We start from the raw sequence: 27438 nt of genomic DNA on the forward strand, positions 1-27438 counted from the left end.
ACGCACACGCGCACACACGCGCGCTCGGGGGGCAGCTCGGGCCATGGGACGGAACGCAGAGGCGCCGGGGGCTGGCCGGGCAGGCTGGGGGCGGCGGGGTGGGGCGGGCCGGACACCCCCGCACGTGGGTGCGCCCGGCGCGGGGCGGGGCGCCGCTGGAGCCTGAGCGCGGCCGGGACCCGGGGGCGCCTTTGCTGAGCCGCTGTCGCCATGATCATCCCCGTGCGCTGCTTCACGTGCGGCAAGATCGTCGGCAACAAGTGGGAGGCCTACCTGGGGCTGCTGCAGGCCGAGTACACCGAGGGGTGAGGCACCGGGCGGGGCGGGGCGGGCGGGGGCCTCCCGTGCGGTGGGGCCGCGTCCTGGGGCCGGGGAAGGGGTCCCGGCCTCGGGAGCAGGGATCCCGGGCTAGGGAGCAGGGGTCGGGGCGGGGCAGGGGTCCCGGCCTAGGGAGAAGGGGGCGGGGCGGGGGAGGGGTCCCGGCCTAGGGAGCAGGGTTGGGGCGGGGGAGGGGTCCGGGCCTGCGGGCAAGGTCGGAGGGCAGGGGAGGTGGGGTCGTGGTCCAGGTTGCCCGGCAGGCAGGGCGGTCCACTGCATTCACACCCAATTCCAGGTCACCCTGCATAGACGTTCAGCCCCAGAGTCCCTTCCAGCCTTGCTCTCTGGAGAGTGTTGCCCTCTCCCCCACCCCTACCCCCCCCCCAGTTTGGGGAAAAGAGGAGAGTTGGGCATCAAGCCACTGGTGTTGGGGGCTTCTAGGCATCCCCTGACCTCTCCACCAGTTAAGCCCTCAGCCTCCTCCCTGTCCACCTGCTCCCTAACCTCTTTTCTCTGCTATTGGGGCCACAACATGTCCTGCAAGCCCCCCACTTGACAGCTTCCTGACCACACAGCTGTCATCATGAGGCGTTTGCAGTGTCTGTTCTCTGTGCTTGCCCCTTAGCAGGCGGTTGCCACCGTGCCTGCCTGAGTCTCTTCTGCATTCATCTTACCCTTGGCCACTTTGTGGACAGCCCATGTCCTGGTCACATTTGAACCCCTGGGGCGTGGGGCCTGCCGGCATGCCATAGGCTCTCTGTGCAGGTGTGGGATGAACAGGGAAGCCATGGGTGGGCTGAATGCTTGCACTAGGACCCTGAGGAGGCTGCTAGGGTGACCAGAGTGAGGGAGCAGCTGGTAGGCTGCACAGGACCTCCCCGCCTGGTCTCCCCTTTCCCAACCGCCACCTCTGCACATTGGGGCCAACAGTGTGAGAATTTTCTGGAGGCCTCGAGGGTGAATGGACTGGGTCGCAGGGAAACTGGGGGCTCTTGTTGGCTTGGGGAATGGGCAGGGTGGCTTCCTGGAGGGGAGATCCCACAGCAGCCAACTGAGGCTGAGATGAACAGACCACAGCCTGCTCTCTCCTGCCTGCAGGGATGCCCTGGATGCACTGGGCCTAAAGCGCTACTGCTGCCGCCGCATGCTGCTGGCCCACGTGGACCTGATTGAGAAGCTACTCAACTATGCACCCCTGGAGAAGTGACCGTGCAGACCCTGGCAGCATCTGGCCAGAGCTCCTTTCACTGAGGTGTGGGTAGCTGGAAGCAATGCCTGCCCACAGCTGTGTGGACGTTTGTCCTCTCTGCTCTGGAAGGAACCATCTAGTAAAGGTCTTTGCAGAACCGTAAGGAGGTCCTAACAGTTGGTCTGGTTCTATGGGACCCCCGCCACCCATGTACTTGTGTTCTGCCTCATGCCTGAGGTCTCATGGGGGTGAATGTGGGGCCCTTACTGCCCGGGAGGAGGGAGAGTCATCCCCATGGCAGTTGCTCAGCCTGAGGTGTCTCCCTATGGAGGGGGGTTACAGACCCCCAAAGACACAGGCAGAGAGTACTGGAGCACTGGCATCCCCACCCCTGTGTTCTGGATGCTCTTTAGGTTGAGTACAGAGGTCTACACATCCTCTCTCCCAGGACTTAAAGAACCAGATCTGGGCTCTGAGTAGAGTGCCAGCTGTGGTCACAGCTGCCCATTCTGAGGGTTCTGCTGCCAGAAGCTTCCAGGCTCCACCCAAGCTCAGTAGGCCCCTTCCCTTGCCCAAGTTCCTGCAGAAGGGAGAGGCAGCACCTGGCCTCCACAACTACCCCCAAGATCCCCACAGCAGGTCACAGGTGGCCCTGAGGAGGCTCTGCTGGTTGTCAGGTCTGGCTGAGCTCCCAGCGCCCTGGGCACTAGCATTTAATCCTGTGGGCCAGCCAGAAGAGCTGGCACCCTGGGAAGGGTCAGGGGGGCCCTGGTGCCTTCTGACCAACAGGGTGCAGAAAAGTTCAGAGGAAGGGAGGCAGCCACCAGGGCGGAGAGGAACAGTGGCTGAGCCCTGGCTCCCATTAACAGCACACATCCTGCCAGACCCCAGGCCTCACACCTCTCCCAGCTGGCTCACAGCCACACCACCATCTTCCCAGAATGTGTGAAGTTCTGCTTCAAGGCCTTTGCTCAGTGCCCCCTCGAGTCTTGTCAGCTCTCAGCTCACACCTGGTTGCCCTGGACCCCTAGGATTTGCCCTCCTGGCTCCCTGCCCTCCTTAGTCATGACCGTGGGTAGCTGGGTCTGTCCACCCTGCTAGACGTGAGGGCTCTGAGGACCAGAACCGTCTCAATGATGCAGTAAGTCCACCTGTGAACCCACAGATATTTATTGAGCACCTACTATGTGCTGGGGCAGTTTTAGGCATCTGTAATACAGCAGTGAATAAGCCCCCAGACCCTGCCCCCGGGCAAGGGGAAACAGCAGTGAACATTGTGGCCATTTTGATGATGGTGACAGCAGTGGGAGACAAAGCAGGCTCAGCAGAGCAGGTGGCTGGGACCAGGGGGATCGGCAGAGGTGTGGGACCCTGGGGACATGGGTGGCACTGACCTGGTGGCAAGCACGTGGAGCTCCTCACCTGCAGCTGATCAACATCCTCCTCCACCTACCCCACACAGCAACACCCCTCCAAGTTCTGCCCCACACCATGTGGGGTGTGTCCAAGGGGCTAGGAGCACCCTAGGGTGGGCCAACCCAGCCCATCTCTGTTTCCAACTAAGCACAGGCATCAGGGAGTACCCTGAGGTGTCATAACTCCCCCAAGGGAGGTGGCCTGTGGGAGGGGGGCACTTTATTGTCAGAACCCAGTCCCCCCACACCAGCAAGACCAGGACCCCCCCATTGGCAGCAGTGCTGCCCCTCCCCCACTGCAGGAGGGGACCCTGCCTCAGGACTTTGGTGTGCAGCTAAAGGCACTTGAAGCTCCGTCTGGGGTGGGGGTCCCCAGAGGGCATGATGATGGCATGGTAGTGGAGGATGGCACAGGGGGAGGGGAGGGAGAGGCACCCAGGGACCCCAGTTCCCTGGCTGTCAGTAGTATCAGCTCAGTAGTCTCCGCGAGAAGCTGCAGTGCACAGGCGCACACGGCCAGCGTGGGCAGGGTCAGTAGTGCTCCAGCTTCAGGCTCTTGTACAGGCAGCACGTGAAGATCATGCCGAACACCTGTGGCACGGAGCCGGCGTGAGCGGGCCATGGCCACCAGCCACCTGCGTCCCTGCACCCACCAGGGCCCACCCTGCCCCCAGGCCCGCACCTGCACACAGGCGATGCCAATGCCCACTGCCCCGATGATCCTCAGGTGCTCCTGGATGAAGGTCTCCAGCTTGGTGATGCAGCCGCCCTGGGAGGGTAGGGGTGAGGCGCTGAAGGTAGGCAAGTCCTCCAGCACCCCTCAGGGAGCCCAGGCCCGCCCACCTACCTCCACTTTGTAGATGTTGGAGGCGTGGTCCCGCTGACCACAGTGAGCCACCACGGTCTTGCAGCAGCTGTCAGGGACCAGGCGGCCACCTGCCTCCCCAGAGCGGATCCACTCACTGTCCTGCCAGTCCTGGGAGTTGTTGCTGCCACAGCAGTGGAACTGCGGGGAGTCGGCCAGGGCTGAGTCCCTGCCCCACCCACCCTGCCGGACTCCTGCAGAGGTCCCAGAAAGGCCCCTCCCTGAGCCACCCACCAACCTCCTGCTGCAGCTTGTCCACTGCGCTGGTCACGCCCTCGTGGCCTGGCTGGTGGTACCGCTTGGTCATGGTGTCCTTCAGGTTCTCCTTGAGCTCCACGTTCAGCTGGAGGCAAGATGGTGGTAACTTCAGCCATGATCTAAGACCCTCCAAGGTGGGGCAGATGCTGGGAGGGGTGTGGGGAGGGCTCCGAGGGAAAGGGGTCAGGTGGGCTGGGAGTCACCCAGGTGGCCATGGGGAGGGGCGGGGGCGGGGAGAGAGCTCCAGGTACTAGGAACACCTGCCTTCCCCCATGAACCCCTACAGTGCACCCTACCCCCAGTGACCCAGCCCCCGTCTCTAGGGCCTGATGGAACAGTGGTCAGCTCTGGTGCTTGGGGGGGTCTGCGTGTACGTGTCTCCATGTGGCCTGTCCAGGCTCCCTACCTGCTGGTGGTAGACGTAGGCGAGGGTACCAGCAACGATCTCCAGCAGGAAGATGAAGAAGAGCAGGAAGAAGTACTGGGGCAGAGAGGTGGGGGGGTGAGCAGGGACAGGAAAGGGGCACACACACCCTATCCCTCAGCAATTCCCAGTGTCGGCTCGACAGAGTCCCCACCCTCCGCTCCCAAGTGGCCAGAGTGAGGGCTCCAGACTGCAGGTGAGGGCTTCCTCTCGGAGATGGTGTCTTCCCCCACTGGGGGTTCCCAGGAGGGCTGGGCAGGTGGAAGGGACACCCCCTGCCAGGTGAACACAGCAGAGGCTACACTGCAGTGTTACACGTGACCCCTGTCGGTCCCTTCCTCCAGCCCCAGACAGCCAGACAGGGAGCCCCCCACCAGGCACCCCCACCCCCAGTGCCAGCCATGCCCCGCTGACCAGGCGCAGCAGGTTCCGCCGCTCCTTGAAGGTGGCACAGCAGCCCAGGAGACCGGTCACCATGACAACAACGCCAGCCACCACTAGGATGTAGGCTGTGGCCAGGTAGATGCCCGAGGCCAGCAGGCTGATGTAGTCACTCTTCAGGGCCAGCGTCCAGATGCCTACGGCCATGATGGCCAGACCAGCCAGCTGTGGGCAGTGCACCGGTTCGGTTACCACATGTGAGCCCCAGACCAGGACTCCCTTCAAGGACCAGGGATGGGAGGACAAGCGGAGGAGGTGGGTCGGGGGCGGCAGGCGCCGACTCCTCACCCAGAAGCAGCAGGTGAAAGTGAAGAGCAGGTACTTGAGGCAGACGGTGCCGCATGTTGACTTCTCGTTGAACTCGCCCATCCTGGGGCTGGGAGCAGGGGTGGTCGGAGAGCCCACAGCACCAGGACCTGGCTGGGAGGAGGCCAGACACTACTGAGGAAAAAAGGAGGGGATACTGGTGCCCAGGCAACCACTGGCCCTGGGTCAAGGCCCTGGGAGAGCGTCCATGGGAACCAGGACACTTCCTAGGCGGGCAGCTCAGGAGCCCCCACCCCACTGCAGCCAGGGCAGATGCAGCCCTGGAAGGCAGGAGGGCCTGGCTGCCCTGACCAGACCCCAGGGCCCAGGGGGCACAGAGGACCCCTAACCATCACTGGCTGCCTCACCCCCACTGGCAGCCGGGCAGGAAGCCCCAGCAGACACCGGTGATGAGCTCATGCAGGCCCCACCCCCCACCCCAGCATTCCCCAGGCCCCAAGTCACTGGCTGGCAGGAACCTACCCTCCGCCAGGCTGGCCTGCCCCTTACTAGCCAAGTGGCCTTAGGGAAGCCACTCAGGCTTCTGTTAAAGGGCAGACCTGCCTTCCTCCCGGCAAGAGCGGGCACCGTGGAGGGCACAGGCACCCCCAGACCTGGGGCTTCCTGATTCCCGGAGAGGGACAGTGACACTAACCCCAGCAAGAAGCACCGCTACAGGCCGTCCTCAGAGGCGCCGCGGGCGGGAACAGCCAGCCGGCTCGGCCGCGAGATGACTACCCTGGGGAGGGCACAGGCGGGACACTGATGTCAGCGCCCGGGGCCACTTTTCCAGACACTGCAACGCCCACAGGCGGACTCCGGCAGCCCCACCCGGCACTCACCTGGCCGCAGGCCGGGCTCCCTGAAAGGCAGGTGGACGGGACTTCCCCGGGAGGCTCCACTAGAGGGCGGGGACAGGTCACAGGTCAGACTCCAGGCCACTGGACAGGACCCTGCCCCCTCCCGGCGGCTGCGGGCCCCACACGGCGGACCAGAGCCCGCAGCGTCACTCGCAGCCCCGGCTCAGGGAGCGGCCGGCGGTATTTTGGTCTGAGCCAGGGAGGGGGAGGGCAGAGGACATTTCTGGACAGTCCGATCCTGGGAGGAACCCCACGCCTCCTCCAAGCGCCCCTAAGCCTTAGCGCCAGACCCGCCGCGGCTCCTCCCGCACGAAGCAGCAGTGGCTGAGCCTGGGAAGGAAAAGAGGCGCAGACCCCCCACGCGGAGCTGACCCCCACGCGGAGCTGACCCCCCACGCGGAGCCGCCCGGGGCAGCCCCGACGTCCCCGGCCTTCTGGGGACGCTGACTCCGGACACAGATCCAGCCCCCGCGGCTGCACACGGGCCGCGCGTGGGGAGGGCCCCCCTTTCCGGGGGAGTCTGGCGGATGTGAGCCCCAGGGAAAGCCGGCCAGAAATAGCTCCTGCGGCCGGGAGCGGGGCTGCCCCACCCCGCGGCCCTGCAACGCCGCCGGGCCCTCGGCGGCCCGCGCCCGCGAGGGGGACCCGGGACTCGGCGCCAGCCGGCCCCGCGAGGGATCCCGCGTCACCCGCTGAGGTCACCGCCGCCGCCCGCCCGCCCACTCGCACCGGGTGGTGGGCGGGCCCCAGGCGCAGGGAAGGGGACCGGCGCCCGGGAACAATGAGCGGGATGCGCAGGAGGGGCCCTGGCCCGAGGGGACCGCCGGGCCCGTCCGCGGACCCGGGAGGCGCCCCGCCCCCGCCCCGCGTCTCCCTCCGCCCGCCCAGCCGCCCGGCGTCCGGCTCCCTCCGGAAAGGGCCTCCCAAGCCTGCGGCCGGGCTTCCGAGTCCACGCCGCGCGGGACCTTCGGACTCTCGGCCCCCGCGGCCGGCCAGCCCGGGCGGCGCACTCACCGCCGCGCGTCCGAGTCGGGCGGGGTCCACGGCTCCGAGCGCGGAGAACGCGCCGCCAGCCGGAGGTCTGCGGGGGAGGCGCAACGGACCGCCCGGCCCAGGCCAGCCCCGCCCCTGCTACAGGCCCCGCCCCTGACCGCAGGCCCCGCCCCTGACCGCAGGCCCCGCCCATGGTCGAAAAACTTGGGCCCGGCCCCGCCCACAGGCTGCAGACCCCGCCCACTCCCGACAGGTCTGAACGCGGGCTGCGCGGGGGGGCGGGACACCAACAGTGCCCGCGCCGAAGGCCCCTACCCGGGCTGTGCGGGCCGGACGAGCCGCAGCCTGCGGGCCCCAAGAGCCCAGCCAGGGCACACACCCTCGGGAGACGGAGGAACTGGGCCAGGGGCGGGCGAGATGGGGGAGGCGGCCAGCCCAGGCAAGGCCCCGGACTCTGTCCAAGACCCCACTGTCCTCCAGAACCCAACTCCTCTCTCTCCTCCCAACCCAGGGACACCCAGAGGCTGCAGGGGTCAGCAGATGCTGGCCTGGCGGGGAGGCCTAGAGTCCCTGTGAGAGGTACTCCTGGCAGGGGCCGGAAGGCTTGAGGGAGAAAGTCCTGCTGACCCACTAGACTGGGAAGCTGAGAGTGGGAGTAAGGAGGGGAGACTCCCGCCCCACCCACCAGGCGCAGCCCCAGCCCCAGGCGGAGTCTGAGTCTACACAGTCAGACGGGGCAGCACCCCTCCCAGCCTGCCCGTGGCTGAGCTGGCAGCTCCCCGCTCCCTAGGCAGGTCCCCTGGGCATGGGGGTGGCCCAGGCCTGCTCCAGGAGGCTCCAGGCAGGACTGGCCTGGTTCCGGGGGGTTACCCAGAGCTGTGTGAGTACTGGCATGGGGAAAGAGATGGGCAGTGGGGTCCGGGTTGGGAGGACACCCCGCCCGGTGCTCCATGATGAGACAGACAGAGGGACAGTGGCCGGGCATCAGTCTCCTTGTTCCTACCGAGAGGCCCATGGGTCGTCAAGCTTTTATGGGCTGTGAGGGTTTGGGGTCCTCCCAGAGATGCAGGGACGCCCACAGCACAAACAAGGACCCACAGCCCCAGCACCTGTGCCCACATGTACCCCGGACACCTGATGCCTGTGGCTCCCCCACACAGGAGGTCCAGGAGGCTGCAGTGCAGTCAGTGGAGTTTATTTGGAGGAGAGGGGTTTTCTGCTGGACAGAGATGGGTTTGACGGGATGGGACGGGACGAGGGCCGGAAGAGGGGCAGAGGGGAGCCTGACCAGCCCGGCGTTAGCTCCCTCATGTTCGTAGGCAGGCAGGCCAGGCGGCCCACGAGTCCCTTTCAAAGGGCCGTTTCTCCAGGTGACGCCCAGCGAGTCACTTGGGGCCGGTCATCGGGCACTGGGAAGGTGGCCTGACCCGTGTCTGTGGGGTGGAGCCCAGTTGCTGCAGCAGCAGCAGCAGCAGTGGCAGGTGGGCCCTGGCAGGTGGGCCGAGGCCAGAGCCTTCCTGGAGCCACTGACCAGCTGCTTGGTCTCACAGGCGTCCCTTTCGTCTCGCAGCCTCGTGTTCAGTTCCCTGGGGAAGGGAGCCCAAGGACTCAGAGGTCTCAGGAGGCAGCGCTTTAGGGCGGGGAGTGTGGGCCCTGCGGCCCCCTCAGACCAGGAGAGAGCTGCCCGGCCGGGGCCGCAGCGTGAGGGAGGCAGGGCAGACGCAAGGAAGGACTTCCTTGTAGTAAGCCGGGCAGTGGTCAGGGGTGTTGGGAGCTTGCAGCCCCTTCCCTCTCGCGGCCGGAGCCGGACCGAACCTGAGTAGCTCCAGCTGCCGCAGGAGGCTGAGCTTCTCTTTCTGCATGTTCCTTGAGACAGCGACCACGTCTCTGCGGGCGGGAGGTGGTGACCGGGGTGCGGGAGGCTCCCCGCGCCACCCCGCCCCGCGGACCCTGCGCCAGGCAGACCCTGGGAGCCAGGCTGAGACTCGGGACGCGGGTGGAAGCGGCCCAGGCCCGAGCCCCAAGCCTGGCCCCCGCTTCCCCGCGCCCGCCGGTCCCCCCGCGGAGGGCCCGCCCGCGCCCCGCGCCCCGGGCACCGTAGGGTTTGCTCCTGGCGGCCCAGCACGTCGCTCTCCAGCCGGCGCAGCTGCTCCTGCGCCGCCTCCAGCTGCGTCCGCAGGGCCTCGTTGGCCAGCCACAGCTGGGCGTTCTGCGCCTGCGCCTCCAGCTGCTCCGCCGCGCGGGTCTGCAGCTGCCGTTCCAGCTGCGGGGTTGCGGGGGAATCGCGGCTGGAGAGGAACCCCCTCTTCCCCGGGGTGCTGGGGTGCCTCTGACTCCCGACAGTTCCAAAGCTGGGGACACTGAGGCACAGGGGACCTCAAGGGTGCCAGGGCGTGCGCGGCGCCTGGGCGGGGGGGCCTGCACCTGCCCCCGCCGCGCGCGGGGCCCTCACCTCCCGCAGCCGCAGGCTCGCGCGCTCCAGCTCCTGCTCGCGGCTCTGTAGCTCCAGCTCCAGGCGGCCTCTCTGCTCCTCCCGGGGGAGGTCCTGGGACGCGCGGGGGCACCTGAGCCTCCTCGGGCCGTGGAGGGTCAGGGGCCGGGGGCGGGACCAATTCCGGGAAGGCGGAGCCAGGGAGACGCGCGGGCCTGGGATTGGGCGGGGCGGGGGCGGGGCGGGGCCGCGGGCGCACCTGGCTCCGCAGGCGCTGGCGCTGGCGCTGCTCTCGCAGCTGCTGCTCCGTCTCCTCGTAAAGGCACCGCACCTCCCTCTCGTGCTCGCTCTCCCGCCTTCGGGGGGCCGGGGGTGAGACAGCTGCAGCCCGCCCCTGCCGCCTCGGGGACCCCCGCCCGCCCCGAGCCCTCACCGCCGCAGCGCCTGCTCCAGGCCATCTCGCTCTCGGGCCGCCTCCTCCAGGCAGGCCGACGCACGCATCAGGACGTCCTCGAAGTATCCCAGCAGCTCGGGCCGCTCGCGCTGCAGCCGGACCCAGAGCCTTCGCACCGCGCGCTGCCTGGAGGAGGCGCGGACCGGGGCTGAAGCCGAAGTGGGGGCTCCGCACCCTCCCCAAGGTGACCTCTGCAGCCCCGCACAAGCCGGCGCATTTCCCACATTCAGGGCCTCCCTCCTGGGGGGGGGTGCTTTCACCCCTGCGGGGGGTCAGTGCGTGCGCGCGGCCGGCGAGGGGTCACGTCTACGCCGGGCTGGGCCCAGGTGTCAGAGGCCCCGTGCCGGGCGCCGCCCCTCCCAGCAGCCGCTTCTGCCGCCTCCTAAAATGCAAATTCTGCGAGAAATCACGCCCAGCCCCTCCCGGGGGCGGCTGAGAGAGAACCGCGGGGCCAGGCCCAGCCTGGGGACCCTGCCCAGAGCAGACAGACACGGGAGAGACAGACGGGCAGCACGCAGCCGAGGGGACCGGGAGTGGGACCGGCGCACTCACTGGCTCAGGGCCTGGGCCACCCCCAGCTGCTCCAGCGCAGCGGTGAATCTCTCCTCCTCCGCCTCCTCCAGGGAGCCCCCCGTGCCTTGCACCTCGGACCAGCCCGACTCAAAGGTTTCCTCAGAAGCCCGGGAGGGCAGTGTGCCCTGGGACGACTCCACGCCCACAAACTTCCCTGTGGGCATGGGAGGGAAAGATTACCAGGACTGTGGGTCCCACCCTGGCTCAGCCCCCACCCCCCCACACACACATATCCTGCCCTTCCTCTGAGCCCAGTTTCCTGTTTTTCTTCCTTATTTTGGATTGATTCTTGGCCTGGGAATGGGAGGTGACAGCTGGGCTCAGGCCAGAATGGACAGCTGGCTCCCAGCCCCACCTGGGTTTGGCACCGGGGAGAGGGTGGGGAGCAGGGGTCAGCTCCACACATGCCACAGCAGCCGGGGGGCCTGTCTGTGGAGCACAAGCTTCAGCCTATGTGACCTGTGGGCTCCACAGAGTCCCCACACGTGCCAGGGGAGGCTCACTGGGTGGGCGTCAGGGTGGGGGGGCAAGGGAAGGGCTCACCCAGGCCCAGGCAGAACTCTCGGGCAGTGAGGAAACCCGTGCGGGCCTGGTCCAGACTTTCAAACACAGCCTCTAGCTGTTCTGGCGTGAGGAGCAGTTCATTCTGCAGGCCCTGGCCAGACAAAGATGCAGGGCTGAGCAGCCAAGGTCAGCCCCGGGCTGGGCAGCCCCTTGGGACTGGAGACTCACCTGCAGGTCGTGCCGGGTGATGAAACCCTTGGCCTCCTTGTCACACAGCAGAAACAGCTCCTGGGCCTGCGCCAGCATGGCTGCCCATGGCCCCACGGGGCCCCCCTCTGTCTCCCCTTCCTCCTCCTGCACCTCCCCAGGGCTGGCCATGAAAGTGGGCTCCTGGCCGTTGGATGCTGGAAGGCCAAGGAGGAGTCAGGGGCCCAGCAGAGCTCATAAGAAACGAGGGGGGAGGAGGGGAGGCAGCGAGAGGGAGAAGTGCCCGGTGGCTGAGGCTAAGCTGGAGCCACTGGGACCCAGGGTTGAGCAGAGGAACTGGGGGAAGGCATGGTGCCGGTCCAGAGGAGGGGCAGCCGGGGAGGAGGTCCGGGCCACCAGAGGGTGGTGCTGCAGGCTCGGGGCCTGTGAGGACTGCGAGGGAGCTAGAGGCAGCCGGCCCAAGAGGGAGCCCAGGGGAGGACTGGCTGGGGAGAGGGGCCGTCCCGGTGGGAAGGGGGTCACACAGAAGACCTTGTGATGGACAGTGAGGAGGGGAGCTTCTGGCAGCTGAGGGCAGAGAGCTTGGGCGCGGGAGTGGTCATGGGGAGGAGCCGAACAGATCCTGGAGTTGGGGACACGGAGACAGGGCTGAGGGAGCCCGGGGAGCACCCGCCCATCCAGCCTAGCGCCCCGCATCCAGCCTGGGCCTCAGCAGCCCTGCCCTCCAGCCAGCTGGCAGGCTGGGTAAGCTCCTCCCGCCCTGCCGCAGCCCCTCCCACCCACCGGGCGCCAGGCCCCCTGGGGTGCAGGTGCAGGGTCCTGGCCTGGGACCCGGTGCCTGCCACGGCCCTAGGCTTCACAGACCCTCCCCGGCGCGAGGCTCTGCCCCCTGCAGACTCGCCCTCTCTATGGCTCGAGCCTCCGCGGGCCTCCCTCCCCCAGGGGCGCCTCGCCCCCTAATCAGAGCCACCTGTCTCCCCACAGCCGCGCCCCGGGTTTCCCCACGCCGACCCCAGCGCGGCGACCCCACACCTGGGTCTGACGTCCTTCCCCTCCGGTCAGCTCAGGACAGTGACTCTCCGCCCACCCGTGTTCCTGGGGACTGAGGGGCGCGATCTCCAAAGAGGGCGGGTCTGACGGAGGGCGACGGGGGCGCCGGGGGCCGGAGGCAGCTGCCACCCTTCGCCGTCGCCTCGCGCGGGCCGTGCGCCCCCCCACGGGCGGGTGGCCGGCTCCCCCGGACCAGAGGTCCGTCCAGCGGAAGCTGCGTTGCGGCCGGACTCCCGGCGCAGGGAGGAAGGGCCGCCCGCGCCCCGCCCCGTGGGGGCCCGGAGTCCCCGACCGCCACGCGCGGGGGTCGGCGCGCCCCGCGGGGACCGGGAGGGGCGGGGGGCGGCGGACCCGCGGGGCGCCTACCTGCGAGCTGCGCCGACGCCGCACCTGCCGCGCACCTGGCCTCTCCTCCCGGAAAGGCGGGCACCGCGGGGCGCCCGGGACGGGGCGGCTCCTGCGGCTCTGCGGGCACCGAGACCCCGGCGTGGGCCGGCCCCGGGCGGGGCGCCGCCGCTGCTGTCGCCCTGTCCCCGCCTCCGGGCGCAGCCCGACTCTCGCCTCGCCCCCCCCACGCGCCAGCCGCGTCCCTGTCCCGGCCGAGACCCCGCGCACCGTGGGGCGGGGACGACCCAGGCACCTGGGGACCCTTCCTGAGCAGGGCCGAAGTGGGGAGCCGGGCACTGTCCTGAGGATCCCGATTTAAGGCGCCAACAAGGGTTTATAGGAAAACGCGAGGCAGGAAGTACACCCAGATATTCTCAATGGCCCTCTCCCTTCTCCCCTAAGCTTTCCCAATTCGGTTTTTCCCATTTTCAAACGATACACACCTAACATACTAGACAATGACATTTAAATCAGCAGCACAAATGCCCGTGCATGTGCGAGGTGAGCAACCGGTGGGCGCTGGAGGTCCTCCTCTCAGCAGGCCTCCGCGCCCAGCACTACTGTTGGGGCACAGCCAAAACTTGGGTTTGATTTGGGGCAGGGCTGGGAGGAGCTGGGTGGAGCCTGTGGTGACCTACCTGCTGGGGGAGAAAACCCCACCCTCTTCCCCACATACCCCCACCAGCCCCGGCCTGGCCCCTGCACCCACCTGGAGGGCCTGGCCTCACGGTGGGGCCCTGGCAGAGCTGGGGGCTGGAGGCCTCTGCCTCTCCAGGGGCCTGGGATCCTGCTGAACTAGAACAGGTTGGGCCGATAGGACAGGACCTTGAGACCGAGAGGGGGGCGGCCCCTGGCACACAGGAGCACCGGGGACCTGCCCAGCCGGCTCGCCCAGTCCTGCAGTCCCACTACCAACCGTTATTGTTGGCTGGGGGCTCCCACCGCCACCACAGCCGCCCACACAGCCGCCCGTCTTGGGGGGGGGAGGCAGGTGGGGCTGAACCCGGCAGGATGAAGGGCCCTGGAAAGCTAGCCAAATGCCAGGCTCTGTTCCAGCACCCTTCACCCCCTGGGCCCTTTTGGTCACCAAGGAGGGCCGGCTGCATTCCCTCCAACAGCTCAGGGCAGAGGACACTTTTCAGGAAACCATGTCTCTCCCAGAACAAGGTCCGGCCCCTTTGGCGCAGACCTCACCCCAATATTCTCCTGTATACATCCTCATGTATTGGCAGGACACTGGGTGCCCTGGGGGTGAGACCGGACAGAGGGACAAGAACACCTGTGCACCTGGCTAGGAGGCTTGTGATGCCTCGGGGAGGCCCAGCGCCTCACACAAACCTTGGGCCAAATGCCCTTCGTGGAGCAGGCCCCGTGCTCCCCGGGAACCTCACCCTACCCTCCAGGGCCCAGAGAGCAGCCCCCGCCCCGTGTCACCGCGGAGCGGAGCCGGGGACACCACCTTTTGTAAACATTTCTTTGTATTTTACTCAGCGGGGATCTCGGTCTCAGATACTTCCGCTGGCCTGTGGAAAGCTGTACCCAAGGGTCAGCCGGCGGGCCTCAGAGCAAAGCGGGGGTGAGTGTGTGTCCCAGCCAGGTCAGTGGGGTGCCGCCCCGGGGGCCCACAGGTGCCTCTAGAGGCGACCCCTGGCCTGAACGCAGGGCGTGAGGAGAGGGGGCCCTGGGAGCCCCGACCTGAAGCTGGACCCACAGGGTCGGCGAGAGGGTCACATACGAGGAAGACACAGGGGCTGAGCTGTGGCCTTTATTACATCTGCTTCAGCGAAAATAAATAATTCTCCACACACATTCTCCAGCAGAACGTGAAAAATGCAGAGGGAAGGGGAGGTGCCGAGTTCCTGGGGGGTAAGGCCGCACCCACCCCTGCCTGGGCCCCGCCTGCCCCAGGGCGGCCTGGAGGGGAGATCAAGGCACACGCAGGCCCCCCGGGCTTGGGGAGGGGTACCCACACCCGCCTGCTCAGTGCGGCAAGTGAGTGGTTTGCGGGGGCGACAGCAAAGCCCCTGCTCCCAGCTGCGGGGCCCCATCTCCGCGCCCCCCGGGACCGGGGAGGCGGGCGGGGGTCGCAGCGGCCCCAGGGCCCGCCTCACGGGGCGGGGAAGCGGGGCCCAGCCCTCCGCGGGGCGCCCGGGGCTGGGCAGGCGGCGCTCAGCAGGGGGGCAGGCCGGGCGGGCGCGGGGCCGCGGGGTGCGGGGCGGCGGGGTGCGGGGCGGCGGGGGCGCGCATGCGCAGGGCGTCGGGCGGGAAGGCCACGTTGGTGCAGAAGAGGCCCAGCAGCAGCTGGCGCTGGCACTCCTCCCACTTGGCCAGCGCGTCCGCCAGCGAGAGGTTGTTGCGCATCCAGCCGGGCAGCGCGGCCTCGCAGTAGGCGGCATAGGACAGCGGCACCGAGGGCAGCGACTGGGCGCGGCGCAGCTCCGCCGGCTCCGCCAGCCTGCGGGCGGGACGGGCCTGAGTGCGGCGTCGGGCGAGGCTGGGCCCCAGGCGGGCACCCGGGCCCTTAGTGGGGCGTCGGGGCAAGGCTGTGCCCCAGGCGGGCGCCCGGGCCCTTAGTGGGGCGTCGGGCGAGGCTGGGCCCCAGGCGGGCGCCGGGGCCCTTCGTGGGGCGTCGGGCGAGGCTGGGCCCCAGGCGGGCGCCGGGGCCCTTAGTGGGGCGTCGGGCGAGGCTGGGCCCCAGGCGGGCGCCCGGGCCCTTCGTGGGGCGTCGGGGCGAGGCTGTGCCCCAGGCGGGCGCCCGGGCCCTTAGTGGGGCGTCGGGCGAGGCTGGGCCCCAGGCGGGCGCCGGGGCCCTTCGTGGGGTGTCGGGGCGAGGCTGTGCCCCAGGCGGGCGCCGGGGCCCTTAGTGGGGCGTCGGGCGAGGCTGGGCCCCAGGCGGGCGCCGGGGCCCTTAGTGGGGCGTCGGGGCGAGGCTGGGCCCCAGGCGGGCGCCCGGGCCCTTCGTGGGGCGTCGGGCGAGGCTGGGCCCCAGGCGGGCGCCGGGGCCCTTAGTGGGGCGTCGGGCGAGGCTGGGCCCCAGGCGGGCGCCCGGGCCCTTCGTGGGGCGTCGGGCGAGGCTGGGCCCCAGGCGGGCGCCCGGGCCCTTCGTGGGGCGTCGGGCGAGGCTGGGCCCCAGGCGGGCGCCGGGGCCCTTCGTGGGGCGTCGGGCGAGGCTGGGCCCCAGGCGGGCGCCGGGGCCCTTAGTGGGGCGTCGGGCGAGGCTGGGCCCCAGGCGGGCGCCGGGGCCCTTCGTGGGGCGTCGGGGCGAGGCTGTGCCCCAGGCGGGCGCCCGGGCCCTTCGTGGGGCGTCGGGCGAGGCTGGGCCCCAGGCGGGCGCCCGGGCCCTTCGTGGGGCGTCGGGGCGAGGCTGTGCCCCAGGCGGGCGCCCGGGCCCTTAGTGGGGCGTCGGGCGAGGCTGGGCCCCAGGCGGGCGCCGGGGCCCTTCGTGGGGCGTCGGGGCGAGGCTGGGCCCCAGGCGGGCGCCGCAGTCAGGGCTCACCTGGAGGGCAGGTGGCTGCCCAGCTTCCTCTTGGCGCGCATCACCAGGTACTGGCAGATGCTGCCCGTCTGCTCCTTCATCCACCGGATGTCCTCGGGGACGTCGGGCAGCCACTCCAGCAAGCTGGGGGGCGGGAGGCAGCCTCAGGGGCTGTGGCGGGCCGGTCCCCATGCCCACACCCCCGCCCGTGGCCCAGCCGGTGCCCTGACACCTCTCGGGAGACAGCCTTCCCCCGACCAGCTGCCTCTTCCCTGGGCTGACCACCACTCAGGGATGATCCCAAAGTGTGGTCCAGGCTCCTCTCCTGCCCCCCCCCCGTACCGGATAGTGAAGGACACGGCGCTCTCCAGGGGCAGAGTGTAGGGCATCATCATAGCCGTGGCCAGCCGCACCGGCAGCATGTTGGACAGTGTGGTCAGCAGGTCCTTGGGCTCCACACAGGCCTCCAGCAGGGCTGTGGGTGGGGCACAGGCGGGAGGTTGACTGCCCGTGGGGGAGGTAGGGCCAGCCCTGCTCTGCTCCACCCCCCCCACATGGCCCTCCACCCTCATAGAACTGTGCACCCCACACACACTCATTCAGCCATGCACCCCCATGCACCCTCACTGAGCCCCGCACCCCACATGCACCCTCACTGAGCTGCACACCCCCAATGCACCCTCACTGAGCCCCGCACCCCACATGCACCCTCACTGAACTGCACACCCCCATGCACCCTCACTGAGCCCCCACACCTCACGCACCCTCACTGAGCCCCGCACCCCACATGCACCCTCACTGAACTGCACACCCCCATGCACCCTCACTGAGCCCCGCACCCCACATGCACCCTCACTGAGCCCCACACCCCACATGCACCCTCACTGAACTGCACACCCCCATGCACCCTCACTGAGCCCCCACACCTCACGCACCCTCACTGAGCCCCACACCCCACATGCACCATCACTGAGCCCCGCACCCCCATGTATCCTCACTGAGCCCTGCACCCCACGCACCCTCACTGAGCCTCGCACCCCATATGCACCCTCACTGAGCCCCGCACCCCATATGCACCCTCACTGAGCCCCGCACCCCCATGTACCCTCACTGAGCCCCGCACCCTGAGCCCCGCACCCCATGCACCCTCACTGAGCCCCGCACCCCACGCACCCTCATTGAGCCGAGCAGGCAGATGCTCCAGGATGTGATCTTCCACTCGAGCCCTCTCCACAGCCATCACAGCTTCCTCCTCTTCCTGGTGGGTAGGGGGCTTGGCAGAGGGCAGTGCCAGCAGGGGGTTGGGCTTGTCCAGGAGGCCTGGGTGGGGAAGACCAAACCCAGGGTCAACCATGAGCAGGGCCCCGCCCCCACCCCACCCCGCACAGGCCCGGGCCCACGCACCATTCCTTCGCAGGAAGCGCAGGCCATCCCTGTAGCCCTGCTTACACATCTCCCGCAGCACCTGAGGGTGGGCAGTTGGAGCAGGGGAGTCAGACACGCCCAGTTCTGCCCCTAGTCCCTGGTGTCCCTGCAACCCCCACCCTCCCCACTACTAAGCTACGGGAACCAGGACCCAGGACAAGAGTCAGGCTGGACGGAGGCTGGAGAGGCTGCCCCCCAGTGGAGAGATTGTGCAGGCCACAGACTTCTTCCCCAGCCTCAGAAGAGGTTGTCCAGGTCCCCACCCTGCCCTTGTCACTCAGGAAAGGTGACAGGGGCAGCTTTCCCCCCCAGGACCAGGCGAGGAGAGGCTGTGTGACCCCGGCCGGCCGCCCCAGCACGACGCTCACCATGGGCTCGGGAGGGAACAGGGCCTTGGAGAGGCGGTAAAGGTTGCGCAGGTTGAACTGGATGCTAGTGTTGGTCACCCGGAGCTCGTGGATGTTGGTGGAGCTGTCCTGCGGGCAGATATCACTCTCGCCCGAGAAGGGGGACACTGTGATTGTATTCTTGAGCTCGTAGAGCGGCAGGTTGTCTGAGATGCCACCATCCACATAGCGCTGAGGTGGGAGGGACACGTGGTCACTGAGGTGACGAGGGGCCTGCAGAGTGAGCTGGCCGCTCCCCCCACAGCTGTTTCATTTGGGCCTTTCACCCGCTAGGCACTGGCCACAAGCCCACAAGCCCTCCCGGGTGCCCAGCAATAGCCAGACATGGGAGGGGGAGGGTAGCTACAGGAAGTGTGCCTGGCCTGGGGCTGGCCTGGCTCTTGAGTAACTTGGGGAAGTGAGGCAACAGGCAGCCGCAGGAGTGAGGGGGACACTGATGGCTTCCTCCTCCACCCTTGTCCCGCGGCCCACAGTGATGGTCTCGTCACCCAGGAAAGGCGCCCAGGGGGTACTTACCACACCCTGGAGGGTGGGTGGGATGAGACCACAGTACACGGGGATGAAGGTGCTGCAGACATTGGCCTGTGTGGAAAACAGGGAGGGGAGGTAAGCGGAGGCTTCAGGGTCCAACTGTGCCCCTGGTGCGACCCCGCCAGGGCCCACCTGGATAAGCTCATCTTTGGAGTTGAAGTGGTATATAATGACATTCTCGCCGTCCGAGACGCGGGTCAGGGAGATGCCCAGGCGCCCACTGGCGCGCTCATGGCAGTCAGCAGGCAGGGTCTTCATCAGGCAGCCTCGGATGGTCTTCACTAGGTTGAAGGAGGGGTGCAGCGGGCCCAGGAACCGCTTCCGGGCCTCCTTAGACACCTCGATGATGTTGGCACCAGCCTCACCTGGGGCAGCAGGCCAAGGGTCAGGGGGCAGCACACCCCTATGGCTCCATGCCCAGTGTCTCAGGGCACCCCAACTGATGGCACCCCACCACCCTGGAGGAATCCCAGTGCCCACTAGGGGGCCTGGCCCACAGTTGGGACTTTTAACACCTGCTCCTGAAGAGAGAGAGGCAGGCTGCTCCCCCCGCCCCCCTGGGGGACAGACAGTGGGGCTGGCCAGCTGGGGCTGGGCCTGCCCTCTGCCCGGTGTTTCTCAACAGCCCGCCTTGATCCATGAGTCACCAGGCCTGGCCTCGTGTGGCACTCAGCCTGGGAAGCGGTTAGGCTGAGGCTCAACTCTGACCAGCTTCAGCTTTTACACACTTGGCCAGACCCAGACTCACAAAGCCCAGTGCAGCCCAGGAGTCGCACAGGCCTTGTGGCACCAACAAGGTTGGAAATAGTGGGTGGGGTTCCACCACTCCTGGAAAGCACGACTGTGTCCTGCTGCAGCACCCCCGCACTCCTCTTGGGGGCCATGAGAGCCGGTGAGGACAGAGCCAGAGTGGGAGCAGGCCCGGGAGTGGTCAGAGGGCAGGAATGCCTTGCTGAGGAGCTGAAGACCACGCCCTCCTCCAGGACCCCCACCCAGGTCAGGAGTGAGCAGCGTGGGGCCGGCACCTGCCACACTGTGGGGGCTCCAGCTGCCCGAGACCACAAGTGAGAAAGAGGCTTCTCGCCCTGGTCAGGTGGCTCAGTTGGTTGGAGCATCACCCTGGACATCAAAGGTTTTGAGTTCAGTTCCTGATCAGGGCACATACCTAGGTTTCGGGTTCGGTCCCAGGTAGGGGCGCATACAGGAGGCAACTGATTGATGTTTCTTTCACATCGATGTTTTCTCTCCCTCCCTTTTGCTCTAAAATCAATAAAAATATACCCTCGGGTGAGGGTTTTATTTATTTATTTATTTTTATTTATTTTTAAAAATATATCTTTATTGATTTCAGAGAGAGGAAGGGAGAGGGAGAGAGAGAGAGAAACATCACGGATGGGAAAGTCATTGATCGGCTGCCTCCCCCACACCCCCGACTGGGGATCAAGCCCGCAATCCGGGCCTGTGCCCTGACTGGGAATCGAACCCCGATCTCCTGGATCCCAGGTCGATGCTCAACCTCTGAGCCATGCCCGGCCGGGCCAGGTGAGGATTTTAAAAAAGAGAGAGAGCCCGGCCGGCTGTGGCTCAGTGGTTGAGCATGGACCTAGGATCCAGGAGATTGGGGTTCGATTCCCGGTCAGGGCACAGGCCCGGGTTGCGGGCTAGGCAGCCGATGAATGACTCTCAGCATTGATGTTTCTATCTCTCTTGCTCCCTCTCCTTTCCTCTCTCTGAAATCAATAAAGGTACGTTTAAAATAAATAAATAAATAAATAAGTAAATAAATAAGTAAATAAATAAGAGAAAGGTTATGGTTGATAATCTCTCATTATAAAAACAACATAGAAATAGTCTTCTTGGGAGTGGGGTGGGGAGGGGCTGTGGAGCCCCGGCCTCAGTTGGGTACCAGGGACCCAGGTAGGTCCTGAGGCCAGCACGGCCACCTGGGGACTGAGGACACTGGTCTGAAGGCCTCCAGGAGGGGGAGGAGGAGGGGCCCCAGGGTGGGTCCCCCTTCCCAAGAATGCAGAGGCGGCTCCTCCCCCTCAGGGCAAAGGTCATAGGAAGGAGGCCCGCGTCCGCCCGGCTCCTGCTGGGCGGGGCTTGGGTGTCCCCTCTGTCACCTTGGCGGCCCGGGGACCCTGGGGGCTGGGCAGCATTCCCGGGGCTCCGAAGCGCGCGCTGTAAACACCACTGGCCGGCCCACGGGGAGCGCGCGGGAGCGGAGGCGCCCTTCCCCGCACACTCGGCCCTCTGCGCCCCCGACCACGCGGGGGACCCAGAAGACCGGCCGCCCCCTGGAAGGGGCGCAAGCGAGGGGCCACAGCGGGGGACCCAGGCCCGCGCGGGAGCTGCGCCAGGAGCAGGGGCCCGGGAGAGCCTCAGGGGCCCCGGGGCCCAGGCCGCTTTCCAGGGCCGCCCCCGGGCCAGGCCCGGGAAAGTCACAGCCCCAGGACACGGTGACCGCTAGCACCTCGCGCCGGCGCCTGGCCCGCGGCCCGGCAGCCTCGGCCCCGCCCCGCGCTCAGGGTCCCGCCCACGCGCGCCGCCCGTCCCAATGGAACAGCTTCCGCCGCACCTGCCCGCCCCCCGCCGCTGCGCCCGGGCGGGCTCGGGCCCGCGCCCTCGGGGCAACCAGCCCCGCGGCCCGCCGCGCTCACCCAGGCAGGCCCCGGTGACCAGCGCCGTGGCCGTCAGCGCCCCGGCCGAGGCGCCGTAGATGTGGGTGGCGTTGGCCACCAGGAAGGGCGCGTGCTCGCGCAGGCAGGAGGCCACGCCGATGTGGTAGACGCCGAGGAAGCCGCAGCCCGCGAACGAGATGTTCCACGTCGTCTCGCGGGGAAACGTCGCCTCCTTGGGGAACATCGCGGCGGCCGGGCCGGGCCCGGTGCGCTGCTCGCCGCCGCGGCCGCTGTCCTCGGGTCTCCGCCTGTAGAGGCGGCGACGCTGAGCTCGCGGCCCAGAGTCGGTGTTTTTAGGGGTTGGTGGGCGGGGCCGGCGCGGGGCGGGGCCGGCGCACGCGGCCCAATCGGGGCGCGCGGGGAACGGCCGCGCCCTCGGGAGACCTGGGGCCCCGCCCCGCCCGCAGCCCAACCCCCGGCCCCCAAACACCTCCCGGCTCGGCGGCCGCGGGGTCCCCGGCGCCCGGCGCTGCCCACCCCTGCGGCCGGCCGGAGTCGGCGGCCAGGCCCCTGCCCCCGGCGTGGGCGGCGCGAGGGGACGCCCGGGCCTGGGGGGGGGACAGTGCGCTCGCCCGGCGGCCGGGGGCCTGGGGGCCTCGCGGAGCCGGACACTCGCGAGGGGCGCGCCTTGGTGCCCGGGCAGCCCCCTCCTCCTCCCTCGTGGTCCGTCTGCGGCACCCACTCCCCCAGCCAGGGCCCCCCAGGGCCCACGGCTCATCCACAGACTGACCCATAAACACCGGGCCGGATGCCAACCACAAACAACCTGGAGAGCTCAGGGGAGCGCGGGGCCGCCCCTCCGCCCGCCCGGCCCGCCCGCGCGGCCCCTCCGCCCCGGCACTGACCTGCGCTCCGCCTGCGTCCGACCCCAGCTCCTAGGCTGCGCCGGCTCCACGGGACGGCTCGGACCCCGCCCCGCCCCGGCATCCGGCCCGGCAGGTCGAGCTCCGGGTGATGTCACGCTCCCCCGCCCCGGTTCCGCATTTTTCTCCTGGACTGTGCGAGCGTCGGGCCCGCCTGGTGGGGATCCCGAGCCACCCCGCGCCTCCCCTGCCGTGTGCGAGTCTCCCCGGGAACAGGCTCCCCAGGCAGGAGCTTGGCTCAGGACCCAGCTGGGGCCAGGGCTGCAGCCCTGGCCATCCGAGGGTCAGGCCCAGAAGCCAGAGCAGGGCCTCCCCAGGACACGGCCACCTGGGGTCATGCTATCCAGTCCTCAGCCACTGCTCCCAGGCACCCACACTCAGCACCCACAGCGTGCCTGGCAGGGGGACCAGCACAGGGCAGAGCGGTGAACAGTCAAGCCAGCCCCAGCCCTGCCGGGGAAGGAAGGGGGGACAGATGCTGTTTACATAAACTCAAAATGTGGAGGAAACGAGGTGACAGGGTGTGCTGGTACAGTTAACTCAGACAGGGCACAGGGCCACCGGCCCAGGCTGCCCAACAGGATGTACAAAGGCCCTGGGGGGGGGGGGTGAGGAGAGCCGGAGCCTGGGCACTGGGAGAGAGAGCAGCAGGGATCTCACAGAATGAATCTGACTGAGACTGGTCCTCTCCGCAGAGGGGACCCACCCCCCAATGCCTCGAATGCAGGTACAGTGCAGGTGTGGCCTGGTCAGGATGATCAGGGCCCCTGGTGACTGAGTCCCTGGGGATGCTGCTGGAGGCAAAGGGTGTGGCACAGTGGAGATAAGGCCAGCCTGGGAAGTTCAGGGGTTCACCAGGGTGACCAAGAGGGGAGCTGGGTACTCCCGGGCTGAGCAAGGGACTGAAATAAGTCCTCCCCCAACCAGCTCCAAGGAGAGGCTGGGGTCCTAGCCCTGCCTGCTTCTATGGGACCGTGAGGCCTTGGGGGGTGGCACTGCCCCAGTGCTGATACCTCTGCCCCCATTTCCACACCAGGGTTGAACTGTTTTGAGTACATGTCCCTCCCTCCAGGCCTCTGGGACCATCAGCTCTGGAGCCAGGAACAGGGCGGCCCTTCCTGGAATCCTGGCTGGGGCGGGAGGAACCCCTGGTGCCTGTTGTGCGATGATTGTGCCAGGCGGGTGTCACCCCCCCTCCCACGGTGTCCTCTGGCCCACAGGGCCCTTCTCAGGGTTTGAGGGTAGCCTTGTGAGCTCTGCCCTAGACCCACTTCTCTGTGGGGCCTTCTACCCTAGCCTGAGACAGGGGGCCCCATCCCACATGCAACTTGCCCCCTCACAGCACATGCTGCTAGGACCTCTGCAGCCCTCACTTCTCTTGGCCCCACTTCCCACCCAGAAGTGTGGCTTCTACATCCCCCTCTAAGGCCCAGATCCCACCCTAGTCCCTGCTCCTCTGGCCTCCCTTCCCTCACACACCTTGCTCACTCCTGCCCTGGGGCCTCTTCAGGTCTTGGCTCCCTGCCTGAGGGAGGCCCCATCTGTCCTAAGTTCTACTCATTACCTCTCCCACAGAACTGCAGCCCACAGGGGAGGATCCTTCCTCCACACAGCTGTGCACACACCCCAGGCAGTTGCTGACCCATCGCCTCTTGAGGGGGAAGCAGAGTGTTTACCGAAGGACCTGGTATTGGTGGGCAGAGGCTGAAGGCCCAGGACAGGCCCTCCGTGGGTAGTGGGCCCACCCCAGGACTCAGAGAGTGTATACTCACAAGCACTTCCACATCTGCCCAGCAAAGCAGGTGATGGCTCATCAGACAGGGGAAACTGAGGCTGAGAAACTGCCCAAATTGCTCAAGGGTGAATGTGGAGCAGGGGCACTGACTTAGAACAAAAACTGGACCCTGTCCCTACAGGGAAACCCAGGGACCACACACCCAGGTCTCCTTTGTGTAACAAGAACACTGCCAATCTTGGGGGAACTGTTGGCCTCTGCCCACCTCACAGAGCAATGGAGACCACCCACTGTTGCTTTTTAAAAATTGATTTTAGAGAAGAAGGGGAGGGAAGCCCCCCCAACCAACATTCACTGGTTGACTCTTTTATGTGCCCTAGCCAGGGATCAAGTCAGGAATCTTGGGGTATCAGAATGTTGTTCTAACTGAACTACCGGCCAGGGCTGCCCTGCCATTACTTTTGAAGGTTTCCAGGGTGTCCCTGAAGGCATCACTCCCTGTGAAACCCTTAGGAGCCAGGAACATACTCAAGGAGGGTTGCGTCCCTTCCTGGGCCTGCCCAGGACTTGGAAACACCCAAGGCCCACAGGAAGAGCCCCCTGCTGCAGGTGCTCTTTTACACCGGACCCAGTCCTTGTCGGCACCCTCCACACCAGCTCTTGGGGCAGCAGCTTCTCCTCCCTGGGAGCCCCACAGCCATGCTCCACTGAGGCGAGAGTGCAGAGGCCAAGCTCTAACAAACACAGGCCCCTCAAGAGATACATAAAAAGGACTTTATTTGCAGAGTGACGGGGCTCTAATCAAACAAGCCAAATCCCATGTCGTCATCGGACTCCTCAGACTCCTCCTTCTTCTCGTCTTTCTTCTCCTCTGCTGTTGGGGGGGGGGGGGGGGGGCATGGTTAGGGAGGCAACCAGGGCAGGCCAGGCTCCCTATAGCCCATGCACCCATGACAGCCGCCCAAGCCTCCACTTACCTGCAACTGGGGCAGAACCAGCAGCAGGAGCTGCAGATCCTGGGGCGGCGGAGACGGCCACAGCCCCGCCAGCGGGAACGCTGGCCAGCTTGCCAATACCTAGAAGCCAGGAAAGGGAGGTTAGACCAAGACAGCCGCTCAGCCTAAAGGCTACTTCAGAGGAGTGGAGACAGCCTGCCCAGTGAATGTACTGGGGCCTGTCACCAAGTGCCAGTGAAACTGGCTCCCCTGCTCTCCCAGGCAAGGAGATCTGCCACACCCCTCCCCCCAAACTTCCTATCTGGGAACTTGGCTTCCAGGAATTAGTCCACAAGAAGGTAGGCCTGGCGTCAAGTTGGACAAACATGTTTATAACCAGGCAGGGACCTAGTCTGCTGCCCCAGTGTCCAGATACTTGTTCCCAGCAGTGCACTCAGATGAGGCTTTTTGCTGAGCTGGCTCTGTCCCTGGCAAGTCACATGTCCAGGTACAGGAACAGTTGCCCCAACAGCTCAACTTCCAAACAAGTCCCATCATCCCCAGCCTGATGTCACAGGAAAACAATCCACCAGGCAAAAGGGAGTGGGGGGCCTGTGGTCACCACTGACAACAACCCCATTACAGACAGCATGTGGAGAAACTTGTTTACAAAGGCCCAGTTTCCCAAACACTGGACAGGGCAGCCAGGCCCAGGGAGAGCATGGGCGCCCCCTAGCGCCTGTCCCTCAGAGTGTCTAGAAGTGCTCCTGGTTTGAGCTCATTGAAGCTCTGCTCACTCCATCGGGCAAGGCTTCTAGGGTGCTCTGGTCCACAAGCGAACCCTGGCAGGCCACAGGCTGACCAACAGGGATTAGGATGGACCGCGGAAATGAAAGACCCCTGCAGTCTCACCCTGGGCGATGACATCTTCGATGTTCTTTCCGTTCAGCTCACTGATGACCTAGAGTAGAAACCAAAACGAGCAGTTACCAGAGACCCTACCTGAACCTTCTGCAGCCAGGGCAGGGCTAGGCCTTGGGAGCAGGACAGGAGGAAACACCCAGGCCCTGAGGTCCAGCACACTACTTATTGCCCACACGTGGGATATCTGAACTGAGACTCGCTACAAATGGGCACTTAAACATTCCTAAAAATTACTGCTGACACAGAGATGCAAAAGATCTAAGTGTATATACCCAACACGGCTCAAAATAACACGGTGAGTAATTTGGGTGAAAAAATAGCTTTAAAACACTTTCCCCTTGCCCAGCTGGCTTGGCTCAGTGGTTGAGCATCGCCCCATGATCCAGGAGATCCCGGCTGGATTCCCGTCGGGGCACATGCCCAGGTTGTGGGCTCCATCCCCAGTAGGGGGCGTGCAGGAGGCGGCTATCAGCGACTCTCATCATAGAGGTTTGTATCTTTGCCTCTCCCTTTGTGAGACCAATAAAGATTTTAAAGACAACGACAACCAAAAAAACCACTTTCCCCATTTCATTTCTTATAATAAGGACGTCACTAAAGAATTTTAAGTTACACGAGGCTCGCATTTTGCTTTTTCTAAACCATGCTGGTCCGGGCTTTGCTTCACCCCGGCTTTTGCTTCCTTGGGCTGTATCAGAAGCCCCCCAAAAGGGAAAGGACTCCCCCCCAAACCACACTCTCCCGAAGAAAACGCGGGTCGGGTAGGAGAGGGGCCCCTCTGTGCAGAGCATCGCGTGGGCCGGGCCGGCTACCTTGTTGAGCCGGTCGTCGTCCGCCTCGATGCCCACGCTGTCCAGGATCTTCTTGATGTCCTTGGCGCTGGGGGAGGCATTGCCCCCGAGGGCGGCCAGCAGGTAGGAGGCGACGTAGCGCATCCTGAGCAGCGAGGAGGGAACCGTGGCGTCAGCCGGAGGCCTCCCGCCCCTGCCCGGCCCGAGCGCTGCGGCGCGTGGACCGGCCCGGGGCCCCCACCGAGGCCGCCCCGCGCCTCGCCCCGCGTCCCGCCCACCCCGCAGCTGCCCCGGCCGCCCCCCGCCCGCCAGCGGCCCGGCGCGGCCGCCACACTCACTCGGCGGCGGCGGACAGGCCTCGCGCGTGCGACCTCGGCGACGTCAGGGAGGGAGAGGAAGGCGCAGGCGCACGGGGCGAGGGTAAGCCGCTACCCGGCAGCCTCCGCGACCGAGGCGTCGGGACGTGCGGGCGCCTCCGAGTGACGTCACGAGGCGCTCGGTCAATGAGGACGCCGGAGGAGCCAACGCGCCGTCACGCAGCCGCCCCAGCGAAGGCGAAGGGCAGTTCCGGGGCCGCCGCCTTAGGCAGCGTGGGGCGCATGTTCCCCGAGATCCGTGGAACGCGGCGCGGGCGCGAGTCCGATTGGAGAGTTTCTCCCTTCTAGGCTCCCTGAGTGCCACGCGGGGCCTACACACTCCCAACATGCAGCGCGGCCGCCACGCCCCGGACGCATCCCTCCGCGAAAGCGGCGACCGCGGCCGGCAAACTACAAGCCCCATGATGCACCGCTACTACCGGAAGTGCGGGTCAGCAGCTTCCTGCCGGTTCCCCACGTGGGTCCCACGGAGGCTGCGCAGGTTGGGCCGCTGCGCTTCCGGCTCCCGCTGGATCCCGGCCGCAGGGTCCGAGGCCTTACGTCCCGGGGGTGCCCGTGGCGCCCTTGCCCAGCCGGACCCAGTGAGGTGGACGAGCCGCTCGTCGCACGCACGCCGCGG

The 27438-nt window shown here is 66.8% G+C and overlaps 5 protein-coding genes across 20 annotated transcripts; 1 reads left to right on the forward strand and 4 right to left on the reverse strand.

The window, feature by feature from the left end:
• Window positions 1-146: 146 nt before the first annotated feature.
• Window positions 147-1670, forward strand: POLR2L (RNA polymerase II, I and III subunit L). The gene is made up of 2 exons (XM_081153817.1): window positions 147-305; window positions 1417-1670. The coding sequence occupies exons 1-2, from the start codon at window positions 211-213 to the stop codon at window positions 1523-1525; spliced, it is 204 nt and encodes a 67-aa protein (XP_081009943.1). The 5' UTR covers window positions 147-210; the 3' UTR covers window positions 1526-1670.
• Window positions 1671-2661: 991 nt separating this feature from the next.
• CD151 (CD151 molecule (Raph blood group)) lies at window positions 2662-7225 on the reverse strand. Of its 8 annotated transcripts, none has more exons than XM_081154164.1 (10): window positions 7091-7225; window positions 6059-6117; window positions 5872-5955; window positions 5199-5326; window positions 4884-5075; window positions 4452-4526; window positions 4026-4130; window positions 3770-3928; window positions 3605-3691; window positions 2662-3513 (listed from the first exon to the last, which is right to left on the reverse strand). In XM_081154164.1, exons 4-10 carry the CDS (start codon window positions 5277-5279, stop codon window positions 3454-3456), a joined length of 759 nt encoding a protein of 252 aa, XP_081010290.1. In that variant the 5' UTR covers window positions 5280-5326; window positions 5872-5955; window positions 6059-6117; window positions 7091-7225; the 3' UTR covers window positions 2662-3453. The 8 variants fall into 8 exon arrangements, with proteins under 8 accessions (XP_081010290.1, XP_081010291.1, XP_081010287.1 ...); XM_081154165.1 differs by having other exon boundaries at window positions 5199-5330; window positions 7091-7211; XM_081154161.1 differs by having other exon boundaries at window positions 5199-5351; window positions 7091-7209.
• A 1019-nt stretch (window positions 7226-8244) lies between these two features.
• Window positions 8245-13477, reverse strand: CRACR2B (calcium release activated channel regulator 2B). Of its 6 annotated transcripts, none has more exons than XM_081153571.1 (11): window positions 13385-13477; window positions 11770-11860; window positions 11260-11435; window positions 11071-11182; window positions 10507-10681; window positions 9934-10080; window positions 9760-9856; window positions 9522-9614; window positions 9166-9332; window positions 8885-8956; window positions 8245-8655 (listed from the first exon to the last, which is right to left on the reverse strand). In XM_081153571.1, the coding sequence occupies exons 3-11, from the start codon at window positions 11407-11409 to the stop codon at window positions 8469-8471; spliced, it is 1200 nt and encodes a 399-aa protein (XP_081009697.1). In that variant the 5' UTR covers window positions 11410-11435; window positions 11770-11860; window positions 13385-13477; the 3' UTR covers window positions 8245-8468. The 6 variants fall into 6 exon arrangements, with proteins under 6 accessions (XP_081009697.1, XP_081009696.1, XP_081009695.1 ...); XM_081153570.1 differs by lacking the exon at window positions 13385-13477 and adding an exon at window positions 12655-12782; XM_081153569.1 differs by lacking the exon at window positions 13385-13477 and adding an exon at window positions 12271-12482.
• A 950-nt stretch (window positions 13478-14427) lies between these two features.
• Window positions 14428-22105, reverse strand: PNPLA2 (patatin like domain 2, triacylglycerol lipase). Of its 3 annotated transcripts, XM_081155254.1 has the most exons (11): window positions 22040-22105; window positions 21174-21442; window positions 18646-18878; window positions 18499-18564; window positions 17944-18153; window positions 17555-17615; window positions 17324-17470; window positions 16493-16625; window positions 16172-16294; window positions 14871-15130; window positions 14428-14589 (listed from the first exon to the last, which is right to left on the reverse strand). In XM_081155254.1, exons 2-11 carry the CDS (start codon window positions 21376-21378, stop codon window positions 14444-14446), a joined length of 1584 nt encoding a protein of 527 aa, XP_081011380.1. In that variant the 5' UTR covers window positions 21379-21442; window positions 22040-22105; the 3' UTR covers window positions 14428-14443. The 3 variants fall into 3 exon arrangements, with proteins under 3 accessions (XP_081011380.1, XP_081011381.1, XP_081011382.1); XM_081155255.1 differs by lacking the exon at window positions 22040-22105 and having other exon boundaries at window positions 14428-14563; window positions 14878-15130; window positions 21174-21455; XM_081155256.1 differs by lacking the exon at window positions 22040-22105 and having other exon boundaries at window positions 14843-15130; window positions 21174-21455.
• A 2447-nt stretch (window positions 22106-24552) lies between these two features.
• On the reverse strand, window positions 24553-27168 carry RPLP2 (ribosomal protein lateral stalk subunit P2). Of its 2 annotated transcripts, none has more exons than XM_081155259.1 (5): window positions 26781-27168; window positions 26464-26587; window positions 25640-25688; window positions 24770-24868; window positions 24553-24666 (listed from the first exon to the last, which is right to left on the reverse strand). In XM_081155259.1, the coding sequence occupies exons 2-5, from the start codon at window positions 26584-26586 to the stop codon at window positions 24590-24592; spliced, it is 348 nt and encodes a 115-aa protein (XP_081011385.1). In that variant the 5' UTR covers window position 26587; window positions 26781-27168; the 3' UTR covers window positions 24553-24589. The 2 variants fall into 2 exon arrangements, with proteins under 2 accessions (XP_081011385.1, XP_081011386.1); XM_081155260.1 differs by having other exon boundaries at window positions 24553-24663; window positions 26781-27118.
• Window positions 27169-27438: the final 270 nt, after the last annotated feature.

Source organism: Miniopterus schreibersii, assembly GCF_964146895.1.
Source record: "Miniopterus schreibersii genome assembly, chromosome: 12".
Taxonomy (NCBI): Eukaryota; Metazoa; Chordata; class Mammalia; order Chiroptera; family Miniopteridae; genus Miniopterus; species Miniopterus schreibersii.

What these genes read in the sequence shown, in the direction of transcription:
- POLR2L (XM_081153817.1), top strand. Translation starts at nt 211, where the DNA reads ATGATCATCCCCGTGCGCTGCTTCACGTGCGGCAAGATCGTCGGCAAC. An exon ending in CAGGCCGAGTACACCGAGGG is followed by an intron (nt 306 to 1,416) that starts GTGAGGCACCGG and finishes TCCTGCCTGCAG; the next exon opens with GGATGCCCTGGATGCACTGG.
- CD151 (XM_081154164.1), bottom strand. Translation starts at nt 5,279, where the DNA reads ATGGGCGAGTTCAACGAGAAGTCAACATGCGGCACCGTCTGCCTCAAG. An exon ending in GGCGGAACCTGCTGCGCCTG is followed by an intron (nt 4,527 to 4,883) that starts GTCAGCGGGGCA and finishes TCTCTGCCCCAG; the next exon opens with TACTTCTTCCTGCTCTTCTT. An exon ending in TTGGCATCGCCTGTGTGCAG is followed by an intron (nt 3,514 to 3,604) that starts GTGCGGGCCTGG and finishes TCCGTGCCACAG; the next exon opens with GTGTTCGGCATGATCTTCAC.
- CRACR2B (XM_081153571.1), bottom strand. Translation starts at nt 11,409, where the DNA reads ATGGCCAGCCCTGGGGAGGTGCAGGAGGAGGAAGGGGAGACAGAGGGG. An exon ending in AGAGTTCTGCCTGGGCCTGG is followed by an intron (nt 10,682 to 11,070) that starts GTGAGCCCTTCC and finishes CCATGCCCACAG; the next exon opens with GGAAGTTTGTGGGCGTGGAG. An exon ending in CGAGCCTGCGGCTGCGGGAG is followed by an intron (nt 9,333 to 9,521) that starts GTGAGGGCCCCG and finishes GCAACCCCGCAG; the next exon opens with CTGGAACGGCAGCTGCAGAC.
- PNPLA2 (XM_081155254.1), bottom strand. Translation starts at nt 21,378, where the DNA reads ATGTTCCCCAAGGAGGCGACGTTTCCCCGCGAGACGACGTGGAACATC. An exon ending in CCAAAGATGAGCTTATCCAG is followed by an intron (nt 18,565 to 18,645) that starts GTGGGCCCTGGC and finishes TTTTCCACACAG; the next exon opens with GCCAATGTCTGCAGCACCTT. An exon ending in GCGCTTCCTGCGAAGGAATG is followed by an intron (nt 17,471 to 17,554) that starts GTGCGTGGGCCC and finishes TTCCCCACCCAG; the next exon opens with GCCTCCTGGACAAGCCCAAC.
- RPLP2 (XM_081155259.1), bottom strand. Translation starts at nt 26,586, where the DNA reads ATGCGCTACGTCGCCTCCTACCTGCTGGCCGCCCTCGGGGGCAATGCC. An exon ending in ACGACGACCGGCTCAACAAG is followed by an intron (nt 25,689 to 26,463) that starts GTAGCCGGCCCG and finishes TTTCTACTCTAG; the next exon opens with GTCATCAGTGAGCTGAACGG. An exon ending in CGAAGATGTCATCGCCCAGG is followed by an intron (nt 24,869 to 25,639) that starts GTGAGACTGCAG and finishes CCTGGCTTCTAG; the next exon opens with GTATTGGCAAGCTGGCCAGC.